Genomic DNA, 14,440 nt, shown 5'->3' on the forward strand with positions numbered 1-14,440 from the left:
CCTAGCTGAGCCTACGTGGACGTGGGAAACTGATCTCTCGAAGTACTGCATGTGACCCCCAGCCCTCGCCGCGAGGGGATTATTTCTCTACTTTTGAGTCTCTGGGTGTTCCCCCCCCCAAATGCCTCCTGTGGTGAATATCAACACTGGAAACCGAGTATCTGCGGAGGGCCCTGCGTGTGAGTGCGAGTGCATGTGAAGGCCAGGATGAGGCGGGGTGGGGGTCTTGCCTGACACACCCACCCGGACCCTCCGGACAAACACCCACCCCGCCCCCACTCCCCAAATTGCGCATCCCCAATCAGAGGCGGGGGAGGGGAGACAGGATGCGGCGTGGCGCTTGCGCAATGACGCCTTCAGCACCGCGGACAGTGACTTCGCCCCCGCCTGCCGGCGCGCGCCACCGCCACCCCAGCACTGAAGGCGCGCTGACGTCACTCGCCGCTCCTCCGCAAACTCCCCTTCCCGGTCGCCTTGGTCGCGTCCGCGCCGCCACCGGCCCAGCTGGACTGCACCACGCGGGGCGCGAAAGAGGGGGTCACGGGCGCGACCCTCCGCGCTGCGGCGGCGGCGGCGACTCATCGCTGCCTCAGTCTGCAGCGGGCAGCGGAAGAGTCGCGTCGTGCCTGAGAGCACAGCTGTGCTCCTGGGCCCCGCGCGGTCCGCTCCCGCGGTCCTGACCAGACTGCTCCTAGGAACCCCTGCCCCGCGTCGCAGCCATGAACTACCTGCGGCGCCGCCTGTCGGACAGCAACTTCATGGCCAATCTGCCAAATGGGTACATGACAGACCTGCAGCGCCCGCAACCGCCCCCGCCGCCGCCCGCTGCCCCCAGCCCGGGAGCCACGCCCGGTCCTGCGACCGCCACTGCTGAGAGGGCCTCATCGGCAGCCCCCGTGGCCTCTCCGGCTGCCCCTAGCCCCGGGTCCTCGGGGGGCGGTGGCTTCTTCTCATCGCTGTCCAATGCGGTCAAGCAGACCACGGCGGCCGCAGCCGCCACCTTCAGCGAGCAAGTGGGCGGCGGCTCTGGGGGCGCAGGCCGTGGGGGCGCCGCCGCCAGGGTGCTGCTGGTAATCGACGAGCCCCACACCGACTGGTAAGCCACTGCTGCGGACGTCCCCCCGCGGTTCTGGGTCCCCAGATCGTTCCATCATGAGCAATTATTGAGCGCCGCTTGTGTGCCCTGTGCCTGGCCACCTTGCCCAAACCCTTTTCCTTTAAATTATTATGTGAAGCGCTTCATGTGTGCCCCTCCCTTGCCTCCCCCCTGCCCCCACCCAGACCTTCTAGATCCATACAGGGAGCAGTTATCGGGCGTCTGCTGTGTGCCTCCTTCCCCAAAGCCTTGACTTCAGTATATCCTGTGGGCAATCAAGAGCCTGATGTGCCCTGCACCCCCAACCCGTGCCCAAAGGTCTTGTCCTCTAATGGATCTTGTGAGCATTTATCAAGTACCTGGAGTGTGCCTCAGTGGGAGCCCTTCCTCAAGGCCTTTGGCTTACGTGAATTTTGTGAACATTCGTTGAGAGCTTGATATGTGTCTTGTCCCCCTCGGTCCTTGCCCTAAGGCCTTCTCTGATCTTGTGAGCATGTATCCAGAGTGCGCTATGTGCCTGCACCCCAGCCCTCACCTCAAAAACCTTTAAAACTATTCACTAAACATTGATTGCCTGTTGTGTAACCCATCCCAGATTCTCGCCCAAAGCGTTGCCTTTAATGGATCCTGTGAGCCTTTATTGAATGCCTTCTGTGTGCCCCAACTCAGTCCCCCTCTCTAAGAGCCTATTTCTCCAAAGGATCTAGGAAGCATTTATTAAGTGCCTGGTGTATGCCCCACCCCCAAGCCCGTTCCTCAAACATATTTTCCTCAAATGAGTTCTATGTGCATTTTTGAACCTTCTGTGTGGGGCTCATCTTCAGACTCTCTGCTCCAAATCCTTTTCATACAACGGATCTAGAAAGCATTCATTTGAGTGCCTCCCTTATCCCCTATTCTCAAGCTACTTCTTCAAAGACCTTTCCTTTGGTGGACCCACTTAGCATTTATCAACTGCCTGATCTAAAGGTGTGAGCCTTCTCTAAAGGCTCTTTCCTTCAGTGTATTCAGCAAGCATGTATTGAGTGCCTGCTGTTTACCTCACCCCAGACCCTTTTCCCAATGCCTTTCTCTCCAGTGGCTTCAGTCTGTATATATTGAGCACCATCTGCATGACCTTCTCCATAAAGGCCTTTGCCTCCAATTAATAGTGATCATATATCTGCACTTACTGTGTGCACTGTTTCAATCTTTCTTTCCAAAGACCTTTTTTAAAAAATCACTCCTGGAGCATTTGTGGCGCACCCACTGTGTGCCTGATTCTGTGCCTCCTCCATAAAAGCTTTTCCTCCCAAGAATGGAAAATCAAGCTTACATAAATCAAGTTACTGTATCCCCATTCCCCTTCCCCCAAAGACTTTTCCTACAATGGATCCAGTGATGATATGCCCATCTCTAGCCAACCCCCCTTCCCCAAAGACCTTTTCTTTTAATGGATCCAGTGAGCATTTAGTCATTGTCTGCCAGGTGCTCGATTCTAAATCACCTTCCCCCGAAGGCCTTTTCCTCTAATAGCTCCTGTGAGCATTGATGGAGTGCCTTCTGTGTGTTCTATAGTCACACCTCCTCCCCAAAGTGCCTTTCTTCCAGTGGGTCCAGTGAGCACGTATGCAGTACCTGTCATGCATAGGAAGTAGATTCCCCTTCTTTACTCCTAGGGTAACCTGTGCCAATCATAAAGCCTCTCCCCAGGGTCCTTTCCTTCAATAAATCTAGAACCAAATTTAGAAGGGTTACCCTTTTCCCACTCCCTTCAGTATCACTAGGATTCCCTCTCCCAATCTTAAGTCTATACCCCAAAGGACCTTTTTTCTATTTAAGCCAGTAAACACTTACTGAGCACCTACTATATAAGAGCCATTCGCAACTTCCTCTTGCCAAGCTTGGAAGTTCCTGCCCTTGTCTCAAGAGCTCTCTCTCCAGGGGTCTCTTTCAGCCTGAATTTATTGATTACCAGCTCTTTACTGGTTAGTCACCCCTCTCCCCAGGAGCCCTTACCCAGAAGCCTTTGTCTCTATTCAGAGCTCTCTCTATTTATTCATTCTACAGATATTTATTGCATACTTTCCATGTGTAAGAGTATGGGAGGCATTTACTAAGCACTACTATATACTAGGATGAACCCTCCTCAGTTCCCTTTCCTTCTAATCCCAACCACCAGCTGTATTCTCCATACTTTCTCCTCCACTCAGCCCCAACAATCTTTTAATGAACACTTACTGTATACTACTGAGAACCCCATATTCAGTGCCTCTTCTCCCCCTCCTGTAGCCCTAACTCCCCCTTGGACAATCTCCATCCTGCCTTTCACATGACACAATCGAATGCTCATGATGTGTACCTACTGATTTCTGGCTAGGTTCCCTCCCCCACATAGTCGCCATCTTCCCAACTGCCCTTTTCCCCCAATTAATCCAAAAAGCATTTATCACTCTTTTACTGTGTCCTGTTCAAACAACGACATTCCCATCCCTGCAGCAGACTCCTCCACTTTCTTCTCCCTCAATTCATAAAGCATTTATTGAACACGTGTTGTAATTCCTTCACTAACACCCACTCACACAGATGCCATCTTCCTGGCTAAATTTGCTCTATTGAAGTCAACAAACCTTAACGAAGCCCCTGCTGTATATTGGTAACCACCCTCCTTTAGACTTCCCTTCTTCACTTCGACCCTCCAGGTAGGTCCTTTGCTGCCTTTTCCTTCGTTCCATCAAGCATTTATTAATTATCTACTGACTACTGACAAGACCCTTCCCCTTTCCATAATCACAACTCCAGTGTTTTCCACTTTTTTTCTTCTAACTTGTCTAGCGAGCATTTATTGAGCATCTGCTGAATTCTGTGAACAATTCTTCCCTTCCACTTCTGTATCCCGAAAGCCCTCCTTTATCCCAGCAGCCACTCCAGTCTTTTCTTCCGGCCAACCTAGCAACCATTTATTTAGTGTCTGCTATAGGTGGGATGGGCAAAGGGAGAGAGCCTGTGTGCACCAGGTTCAGTGTGAGGAACAGAGGCCCCTGCATCACCAACTTGCAGACATTCAGAGCCACGCAAGCTTAGGGATTTCAGCCTGGAATAAAGGAGGAGTTGTTCAAGCTCTGTAATGGATTGTACACCTCAGTACAGTCTGATGCCTTTCCCACCAAACCTCACCACTCTCATTCCTTACTGGGTCTTGAGTCCTGTGTGGTTTAAACTTGCAGACTCAGAGCTGAGACTCGTCACCTCTTTCTACAGATAATTTAGTCCAGTGTTTTTTCGGCTGTGGGTCACCTCTTGGCTTGTGACCAGCATTTCATTTTCTTCATGAAATTAAAGTAGAACTATGATAAATAATAATATCGATACATGAAAATGGTAACAGAGTATATTGCACATAGTAAGTGGAATTATTATTTAGTGAAACTGTTACTCCAACAAGAAATGTAATCAATAATGTATACCATATATATTATGTATATCCTCTAATATATTTGTTATATAATGAGTTTATAGTATATAATACATATATATGTGTATGTTTTTCTTCATGAAATGGAATAAAATAGAATAGGAAATATCAGACTCCATTGCAAATACTAAAGGTAATTATTTACTGAAACTTTCATTCTAATATATGCATATTTATACACATTCTAGATACTGTAACACATAATATATAATATGCAATATGTTATATAAGACATCCTATATAAAATTTTCTGTACAACATTATATGTCTTATATAATATATATTACATATATAGGATGGGTTATTATGCAAATATGTATATAGTGGGTTATATATTTCTTCTTGTGGCTTCTTTTCTTAGACTTTCCTGGAAGCAGACCCTGAGACTCTGAGATTTGTGTGCAGATTGATCGGAGAGAGCTCTTGGGAATAACACCTGTTGCAGGGGAGGAGTGGGGGAAGTAGGATTTGGCAGAAGGAAAGGCTGAGCTGTGATGCTTCACAACAGTTGTCTCAGCTGATCATCTGGGGAGCTCTGGAGCTGGGATGACCCTTCAGAGTTGTCCCAGTTGAGATGGGGTGGCCAGGCTTTTGTAGTCCTGCATCAGTCAGTCATTGGCTGCAGGCTGCCCTCTGGGAGGAGGCATAATCTTGCAGAAGGTGAGTCCCTGCTGCAGAGGGCAGTTCCCAGGGACGGACAGCACTGTGAGCCTTCAGCAGCAGGTATTCCCAGAAGCTGGGGGACAGATGTGACAAGAAGGAGGAGTGTGAAGATCTGGGTGGAGTGCACAGCCTACCCTCTGGACTGCTCATATTCACTTGCTTTTTAGAAGTAAGTTCACCCATCTGGGAACAGCGTTTCCAGGATTCTAATTGATCTGGTTTTCTGGGGGACACTTGAAAGAGCACAGTTAGTTGGACAAACTACAGCCTCCACTGCCATAGTTGATAAATGTGACATAAGTAAATGATGCATTGTTTCCTTCCTCTACCTCACCTTCTAGATTCCCCTCACCCTCGGCTAGCACCCCCCTTGGTCTCAGTGGCTTCTCTGGTGAGTGATCCATTCCCTCATCCTTGAGGGATCCCTGAGCTCGTGAGGTTGTGGCTGCTGTACTCGTCCATTTGCCATCAATGTTAAGCAAGGAGTACCGACAGATGCCCAAGCAGATCGCCTGGGGGCCAAACATATTCCTCCCTGCCCCCACTGTGTAACAGCAGCCCTATCTCCTGATGATTAGGGTCACGTGCCCCTGCCAAGACAGTGACTCATCTTCCATTCCGTTGGCATGAGAAACCTGAAGTGTCCAGGTAGCAGTCAAAGCTTAGAAGGTAATGGGATTCTTGCTGTGTCCCCTGGTAGCAGTGCTCCCCCTTGGAAAACCAGGACCTCTAACCTTGCAGAACCCTGAGGGAACAGGAAGCACACATTCCAAAAGTGGATCACTGGGATTGATGGTAAGCTGAGCCACTCCTACTTTCACCTCCGAGTCCCCAGACCAGTGTACTCTACCTCTAAAGAGCACAGCACAAACAACAGATTTAGCATGTACACTGTGTTTTGGAGGATGGTATCCCATTCCTGCATGGTATCACCTCCAAGCTTAGGTCTTAGCTGTGGCTACACCATGTTGTTCTATCACTCTATCAGGCCAGCAGCTTCTGGGTATATAATGTCATCCGTTGATTCCATGGTCGTGGGCTTACTTTTGCACCTCCTTTGCTGTAAAGTGTGCCCTTCAGTTTGATGCAATGTTATGCGGGATCCCATACTGGTGGATCAAATATTATGTAAGCCCTTGGACAGGGATGCTGGCTAAGGTCCTGTAGTCGGGAAAGGCAAACCCATATATAGAATATTCCAGTCAAAATCAGTCATTACTCTTTCCAGAGTGGAAGGAGCCCAGTGTAGTCAGTTCGCCATGGAGTGTCCGGTTGGTCTTCTTGAGGGATGGTGCTGTGTCAGGGACTCAATATTGGTCTCTGGTGCTGGCAGGTTGGACATTCAGCAATAATGCCGTACGCCTCACATGCTGCCTCTATCTCTGTTACCCTTGCCACTTCATACGTGTGCCCATCTGCCAGCACTGACTGATTCTAGAAGCTGGCTGACATCATTTGGCTGAGTCATTCTGTCTACCTGGTTGCTTAGTGCCACTTCCAGGGTGGATGCTATCTGGTGGGTGTTAACACACAATACAAAGATCTTCACTCCTCACTCTGTTTCATCTCCCCTCCCGTATGTCCACCCACATTTCGGTGTCCCAGACCTCCTCTTCCTGATATTCCAATATTGTTCATTCAAGGCCTCTGTCTAATCAGCCAAGCCATTTACCACTACCCATCAGTGAATATGTATTCGAATCTTGGGTCACTTCTCTTTCCCCACAAAATAGATGACCAGGTGCACAGCCCAAAGCTCTGCCCATTGGGAGCTTTGCCACTGTTTTTCAAGACCACTCCGAGTGGGGCTATAGCATCGTCACTGTCCATTTTTGGCTTCCACCCACGTACCAAGCCAACCCATTTGTGAACCAAGCTTAGGCTTTTTCTTCCTTCATCTGCTGGTTGTAAGGTGTTCCGTTAGTGAGCTGAGGGAGGCACTAACACAACAGTGTGGGTGACACGGGCATCCGGGTTACTTGCTCAGGCAGCTTGCATGGTCCCGCCTGGGGTCGACCCTGGCTCCTGGGCCCATCTAACTTCATTACGTGGTGGGCCTGGCAGGACCCAGCTCATAATAGGCACCAGGATACGTGGTTCCTTGGTACCCCACGGTCAAGCATTCTGTCTCTCTCAGGGCCCAGTACTGTACCAGGATTTATTTCTCAAAAGCTGTGTAATTCTCTGCTGCAGATGGCATGGCTTTGCTCCAGAACCCCAGGGGCCTCCCACTCAGGCATCCCATAAGCTCCACACTGCATTTTCCCCACTATCCAGTATCATAGGATCTGCCAGATCATATGCCCTGAGTGGCAGGACTGCTCACACCACAGCTTGGACATGCTCAGGGCTGGAAGCCGTACGTGTCACCCGAAATATGGATTGGAACAGTATTTCCAGGTGTGGAATACGCTGCCTCCAGAACCTAAAGAGACCTCTCCTCTGAACCTGAAGAGGCCTTCCTCATGGTGGAAGGTGCAAGATGCAGTGCTTTGCGTGATTATTTGGAGGGGCTGTCCTGGCATACCTTGGCCCACCGAATCCCTAAAAATCACACTAATGTGGCGGGACTCAGTCTTTTCAGGGTTTATCTCCCACCCTCTGGAGTGCATGTGTCTTATCAAGGCAATGTGCTAACCATCTCTTGCTCATCTTGGCCAATCAATATGATGTAATCGATATAGTAGTCCAGTGTGATATTTTCTGGGATGTACAGATGGTCCATGTCCTCTTGGACTATAGGATGACATAGGGTGGGAAAGATAACATAGCCCTATGGCAAGACCATCAATATATATTGTGGTCAGTCCCATATGAGTGTGAAATGTCTCTGATCCTCTCTTCTGATCAGAATAGAAAAGCAGTCATTCACTAAATCAGTGCCCACCTGCTGTACCTGAGATCCTTTCATTTGCTCCAGCAATGACAGCATGACCAGTACAGCAGCTTCAATCAAGGCTACTACTTGGTTGAGCTTGCAGTAGTCTACATTCTTTAGGATCCATCCAGCCTCCTCAGGGCCCAAACTGGTTAATTCAGTGGAGATATGATGGGACTAACACCCCTGCGTCCTTTAGCTCTTTCAGAGGAGCACTAATTTCCACCATCACCCCTAGGATAGATACAATATTGTCTTTGATTTACAGTTTTGATCAGGGGAGGGGGCTATAATTTCCAAGGTATCCATTTGAAATTCCCCACTACCTAGCTCTGCACCGGCAGGCCAAGGAACTCATGTAGGGGTTCTGAAAACTACAGATATGTCCATTCCAATTATGTATTTGTGAGCTGGGGAAGTGACCACTAGGTGGACCTGTGGACCCAGTGTACCCACCGTGAGCAGGACCTGGGCCAGGACTTCATTTATGACCTTATGTCCACTGTGCTTCTCAACATGGCTGGTGCCACTCTCACCAACATATTCCTCAGTTTGTAAGTTGGGTATATCCTCTGGGCCCTCCCATAGAATATAGTCAGCTGGTTGGTTTTCCAGACTTAAGTAGTGTATCTACTCTAACATCTGTTTCTCTGAGCCCTTTGATCCTTTCCTCCACAATCTGCCATGGAAGTCTGGTATTTCTATTTCACTTGGTGTGGGCCACTTTTTTTTCCCAAGCTTCCACAAGTCATCCAAAATTGTATCAGCAACATTTCCTAGAGTCCTTGCCATGGTTTTAAGTTATGTGTCCTGGGAGAGTGCTCCAAGTTCATGCTTCACTCCCTTGGTCCACTGTCCTCAGCATCCAGTCTCAGGCATGCTTTCCCAGCTCCTGCTGATACATGTTAGCCAGATTCTTCAGCTTCTGTGTATCATTCCTTTCCTTCCTTTGCAAGCTTAGAACCTCTCCAGTCAGGTTGTGCTAGGATTTGACCCTGGTTATTGATCTGGTTGCCGAGAGGGGAAGGGAAGTTGATTCTGAGAGGGGTAAGAATTGTTTTATAAGACACATGCTTCGTTCGAGGCCTCTGCATTATTTTCAAGCAGAGGAAAGGTTCTGTATTCTAACAAGGAATGGGCTACTCCAGCAGACCCAGTGGGTTCAGGTGAATCTGTAAGTTCAAGGTGTTACATGCATCTTCCCAGATATCCCCATCACAATCTCAGGGCTCCACTCCTGTCCTTTTAGGGCCCTGAGCATGGCAGAGGAGATGTACTGGGCCTGAGAATTCTACCTTCTCTGAAGTTCTACTACACTTACAGTTAAGTCCTAAGCCTGATCTTCTCCTCTGTCTGCCCTCTGGTTGCAGAAGATTGGGGTTTCCTTAAATACAGCCAAGGAGGTCTTCTGCCTTTTACATTCTGCTTTGAATTGGTGATTATTCACCCTGAGCATGTCATATCTTTCTTCAGCTAATCAATGGTGTTTAGCGAATAGTCACCCAAGTCTGGTTACCATTTCCCTCACACCTCTCTAGTACCAGGAATATTTCACCAGCTAGTGCATTCCCTTCCACTAGTATCTCATTACAGTCCACCATCAGTTAAAGTTACTGCTGCTTCAAAACCCCATAGGCCTGCACTATAATTCTCCCACTCAGGAGAATCAACTGCATCTTTTCTCACTACAGACATTTCCAGTAGCATAGGGTTTGCCAGATCATATGGTTCAAGTGGCATCCTGCTTGCACCACAGCGCAGACATGTCACAGGGCGCTTTGTCTTGCTACAGCACGTCAGGGACTATTGTACTCCACCTCCACAAATGATGCTTCCTTATTGCCTGCTGGCTGCTGGGTGGCCCAGCTCCAGAAAAAGGCAGTAGAGTCTTCTTTGTAGTTTGACTTCTGTGGCCCACTGTTTTAGGTCGGGGTCTCTGAAAACAGATTTTGAGGCAGAGAATTGCATGCACAGGCTTACTGGAGAGCGCCTTTGGACTCAGCACCTGTAAGGAGGGCAAGGTTGAGCAGAGGGAGAAGTGGGTCCGCAATGTGGTTGCATCCAAGGCCACAGCTGATCCGAAGGGGGAGCTCTAGAGCTAGGACGGTCCTTCAGAGTCAGCCTATATTGAGGCAAAGAGGCTGGCCTTTGCACTCACTCACGGACCAGATATCAGCCATGGGCTGCCGGTAAGTAAGTATAACCTTGGCCAAGGAAGTTCCCTGTGACAGAAGACAATTCCCAAGGGGACACAGCTGTGATCTTTCAACAGCTGATATTCAGGGTGCATTGGCCCTGAAGAGGAGATCTGAGCAGAACACCACAGTATCCACTACATTTATGGTCAAAAAAGTTTTAAAAAAAAGTGATATAGTCTATACTCATCATTTTTATTTATTTATTTATTTATTTTTCCATTCATCTATTTTTTTATTTTTATTTTTTAAATTTTTCATTGGAGTACAGTTGATTTACAAGGTTGTGTTACTTTCTGCTGTACAGCAAAGTGAATTAGGTACATTGAATACATATATCCACTCTTTTTTAGATTATTTTCCCATATAGGTCATTACAAAGTACTGAGTAGAGTTCCTTGTGCTATACAGTAAGTCCTTACTAGTTATCTATTTTATATATAGTAGCGTGTATATGTCAATCCCAAATTCCCAATTTATCCCTCCCCCCTTTCCCCCCGGTAACCATAAGTTTGTTTTCTACATCTGTGAGTCTATTTCTGTTTTGTAAATAAGTTCATTTGTACCATTTTTTTTAGACTCTACATATAAGCGATATCATATGATCATCATCATTTTCTAAATGAAAAATGCACAGGTCTAAGAGATTCTCTTCCAACATCTGTGAGGGGACAGTGTCAGTGATGGAGTAGGGGGTAGGAAGGAAGAGGGAGAGAGAGGAGAAAATAGCTGTGCTTGGGGTCTTAGGGGTATGTCAGTGAAATCACTAGGGCCGGTTGTGCTGTGTATATCAGAGACCCTGATTGTGTGCATGTAGGCAATCTCAGGAGTGGCTCCTCCCTCAGCCTTCTTCTATGGGAAACCTGATTGGGGATGAGCTTCTGTCTGTGGAGAAGCCTGTCAGGAAGGAATCCTGGGCCTGGGGGAGAAGCCCATATGGGAATGGGCCCAGGGACAGTGACTTAGCAGTTCATGATGTGTCTACTGCTGTTCCTATGCCTCTCTGCTCCTGTGCCTTCCCCTCCTCCACAGCTGCATTCCTCCTCACCCTTATCATGGCTGACTCTGGCTTCTGTAGAGAACCCCCACCAGCCTGCACCCCTCAATCTGCTCCTCCTTTTCTAATGCAGCTGCCCACTCATGGCTGCTGTGTCCCTCTCAGTGCACAACCACACATGGTGAATGTGTTCTTCCTTGGGAAAGGACTAGAGAGCAGAGAGATGCTTCAGGCCACATAAGCAGACATAGGTGCTGACACATACCTGGGCACACTCCATATATATATACCCCCTAAGGTTCTTTGCCATTTACAAACCTCCATGCAATTTCAAAGTATGTTACGCTTTACAAAGCACTCCTTGTTTTGCAAAGCTTTTCAGATAGCAGTGTGACAAGCAGACCATACTTTGGGAAATGCCTGCTCTCTGTGTTTTAAGAACTTGTCTTATAGTTTGCAATGTCCTTTGACTTTTACATACCTCCACAAGGATTACAACAGACTTCATTGTTCACAAAGAACTGTTAGGTTTTTCAAAGTATTTCAACAATTATAAATCACATTATAGTTTCTCTAGTGGCACTGGAGGGGCAAAGGCGTCAAAGGACCAGCCTGAGTTTTGTCTTCCTGAGATTGGAGCATTGACAGATGTGCTCTGCTTTTCCTCTTCAGGGCGAAATACTTCAAAGGGAAAAAGATCCATGGAGAAATTGACATTAAAGTAGAACAGGTTAGTTGGGGCAGGTGGACATGGGGGTCAACTGTCCAGACTGCAAACTGAGGGGTCTTTTTTGTGTGATGTGAGTGAATCCCTGATTTTTTTTCCTTCCCAGGCTGAATTCTCTGATCTCAACCTCGTGGCTCATGCCAATGGTGGATTCTCTGTGGACATGGAAGTTCTTCGGAATGGGGTGAAGGTTGTGCGGTGAGTGTAAAAAGGTTACCTTGGTGTTATGGGGGAGGCATAAGGGCTCCCTCAGAGCTGAGGGAGAGTCACCACCTCCCCTTCCATCCTTCTGTGAGCAAGAAATTAGGCACATTACAATAGCCAACCTAAGTATCCATCAACAGATGAATGGATAAAGAAGTGATACACACACACACATACACACACACACACAATGGGATGTTATTCAGCCATGAGAAAGAAGGAAATCCTGCCATTTGTGACAACATGGATGGATCTTGAGGACATTATGCTAAGTGAGATAAATCAGACAGAGAAAGAGCAATACTGTATGCTATCACTTATATGTGGAATCTGAAAGAGCCAAACTAATAGAGACAGAGAGTAGAAAGGTGATTGCCAGCGGCTGGGGGGTGGGATGGAAGAATAGGAGAGATGTTGTTTAAGAGTACAAACTTGCAACTGGTAGATAAATAAATCATAGAGATCTCATCCACAGTATGGTGGATACAGACAACAATATTGTATCATAATCAGCAAACCTGCTAAAAGACCAGATCTTAATTATTCCCACCATGAAAAAAGAAATAATTATGTGACATGGTAGAGGTACTAACTAATGCTACAAGGGCAATCATATTATAATATATAAATGTATCCAATCAACATGTTATACACCTTAAACTTATACAATAATTGACATATAACGTGCCAATTATATTCCAAATTTTAGAAAAAGAACTTAGGCACAGAATGTAAGGAGATAGCTTCTCCTCTGGAGAAGAGCCAAGGATCCCAGAAGACCACAAGCCAAACTTTTCAGTTATTGGGTTGGCCAAAAAGTTCATTCGTGTTCTTCCATAACATCTTACAGAAAAATACAAATGAACTTTTTGGCCAACCAAATATTAATTCAACAAACATTTCTTGAGCATCTACTGCATGCCAGCTGCTGCTCTCAGCATTTTACATTCAACAAATATTTATTGAATATCTGTTGTGTGCCAGGAGCTGTTGTACATGCTGAGGTCCTGGCAGTGAACAAAACAGACCCCCAAAAAGACAAAAAAAAACCCCTCTGCTCTCATGAAGCTTACATTCTACTGTGGGATACATACAATAAACAAATAAAGAAGAAAATGTCAAAGTGATAAGAAAAAAAATATCAGCAAAGGGATGTAGGGATTGGTGAAGGGATTGGGGAAGGGTCTGCAGTTTGGTTGGGGGTAGACCAGTAGTGTGAGAGACATTTGAGGAAAGACCTGAAAGAGGTGGAGGAGTGGTGCATGTAGAAATCTAGGGAGGAAGCGTTTCAGGCAGAGGGAATAGCCCATGTAGAGGCCCTGAGGCTGGAATTTATTCTGGGCAGCATCCTTTGTGGACAGAAGTAGTCTGAGAGATTGTGACCAGGAGCTGTGAGAGCTGAGCGGGCAAGTTGCAAGCTCACCTTGGTGAGGAGAGGAGCAGGCAGGAAAGGCTTAAGAGGGCCACCAGATGAGGAGAGGGTAGGAAGGGCACATGTGGTGGAGGGAACAGCTTGTGTATGTGGCTGAGATGAGAAACCACTGTGTAGTTTCTAGGAGCTGTGGAGATTTCAAGACTTGACCTTTATTCTAAAGGTGGTGGGGAGCTTCTGGGAGGACCATCTACACTCTACCCTTGCCACCCCAGGTCTCTGAAACCAGACTTCGTGCTGATCCGCCAGCATGCCTTCAGCATGGCACGGAATGGAGACTACCGCAGTTTGGTCATTGGGCTGCAGTATGCCGGAATCCCCAGCGTTAACTCTTTGCATTCTGTCTACAACTTCTGTGACAAGCCCTGGGTGGTAAGTGACAGGAAGGGTGCTACTGGCAGCTGGAACAGCTCATACATGCATGCGGGAGCTTGAAACCACTGTGATCTGGGGGAACGGAGGAAGTTTGGAAGCTTGGAGTCCCAGCTTGGAGACTCCCTCCAGGTAAAGGGACTTGCTGACCCGTCTCTCCTGCCTCTCATAGTTCGCTCAGATGGTTCGACTGCACAAGAAACTGGGGACAGAGGAATTCCCTCTAATCAATCAGACCTTCTACCCCAATCACAAAGAGATGGTGAGTCTGGGGAAAGGGAGTGAGTGGGAGGGAAAAGCATCATGCCTATTGCAATAGTATTGCCAATAATGGATGTATTACCAGTGGTATGCTATCAGAGAGTGCAGCCGGCACATGCACATGGAGGGCGATGTTGCTTCGTGATAGGGTTTATTACTAC

The 14,440-nt window shown here is 47.5% G+C and overlaps 1 protein-coding gene across 2 annotated transcripts in view; it reads left to right on the forward strand.

Moving 5' to 3' along the window:
• The first annotated feature begins 366 nt into the window (after nt 1-366).
• Nucleotides 367-14,440, forward strand: part of SYN1 (synapsin I) — a 44,248-nt gene continuing 30,174 nt past the window's right edge. Inside the window, exons 1-5 of one of the 2 annotated variants that reach the window (XM_059051243.2) lie at nt 367-1,096; nt 11,956-12,013; nt 12,117-12,208; nt 13,862-14,018; nt 14,191-14,280. In XM_059051243.2, the coding sequence (XP_058907226.1) occupies nt 720-1,096; nt 11,956-12,013; nt 12,117-12,208; nt 13,862-14,018; nt 14,191-14,280 (774 nt within the window). In that variant the 5' untranslated portion in view covers nt 367-719. The remainder of the gene's footprint in view (nt 1,097-11,955; nt 12,014-12,116; nt 12,209-13,861; nt 14,019-14,190; nt 14,281-14,440) is intronic. The other variant, XM_059051242.2, reaches the window with a different exon arrangement.

Source organism: Kogia breviceps, chromosome X (assembly GCF_026419965.1).
Source record: "Kogia breviceps isolate mKogBre1 chromosome X, mKogBre1 haplotype 1, whole genome shotgun sequence".
Classification (NCBI taxonomy): domain Eukaryota; kingdom Metazoa; phylum Chordata; class Mammalia; order Artiodactyla; family Physeteridae; genus Kogia; species Kogia breviceps.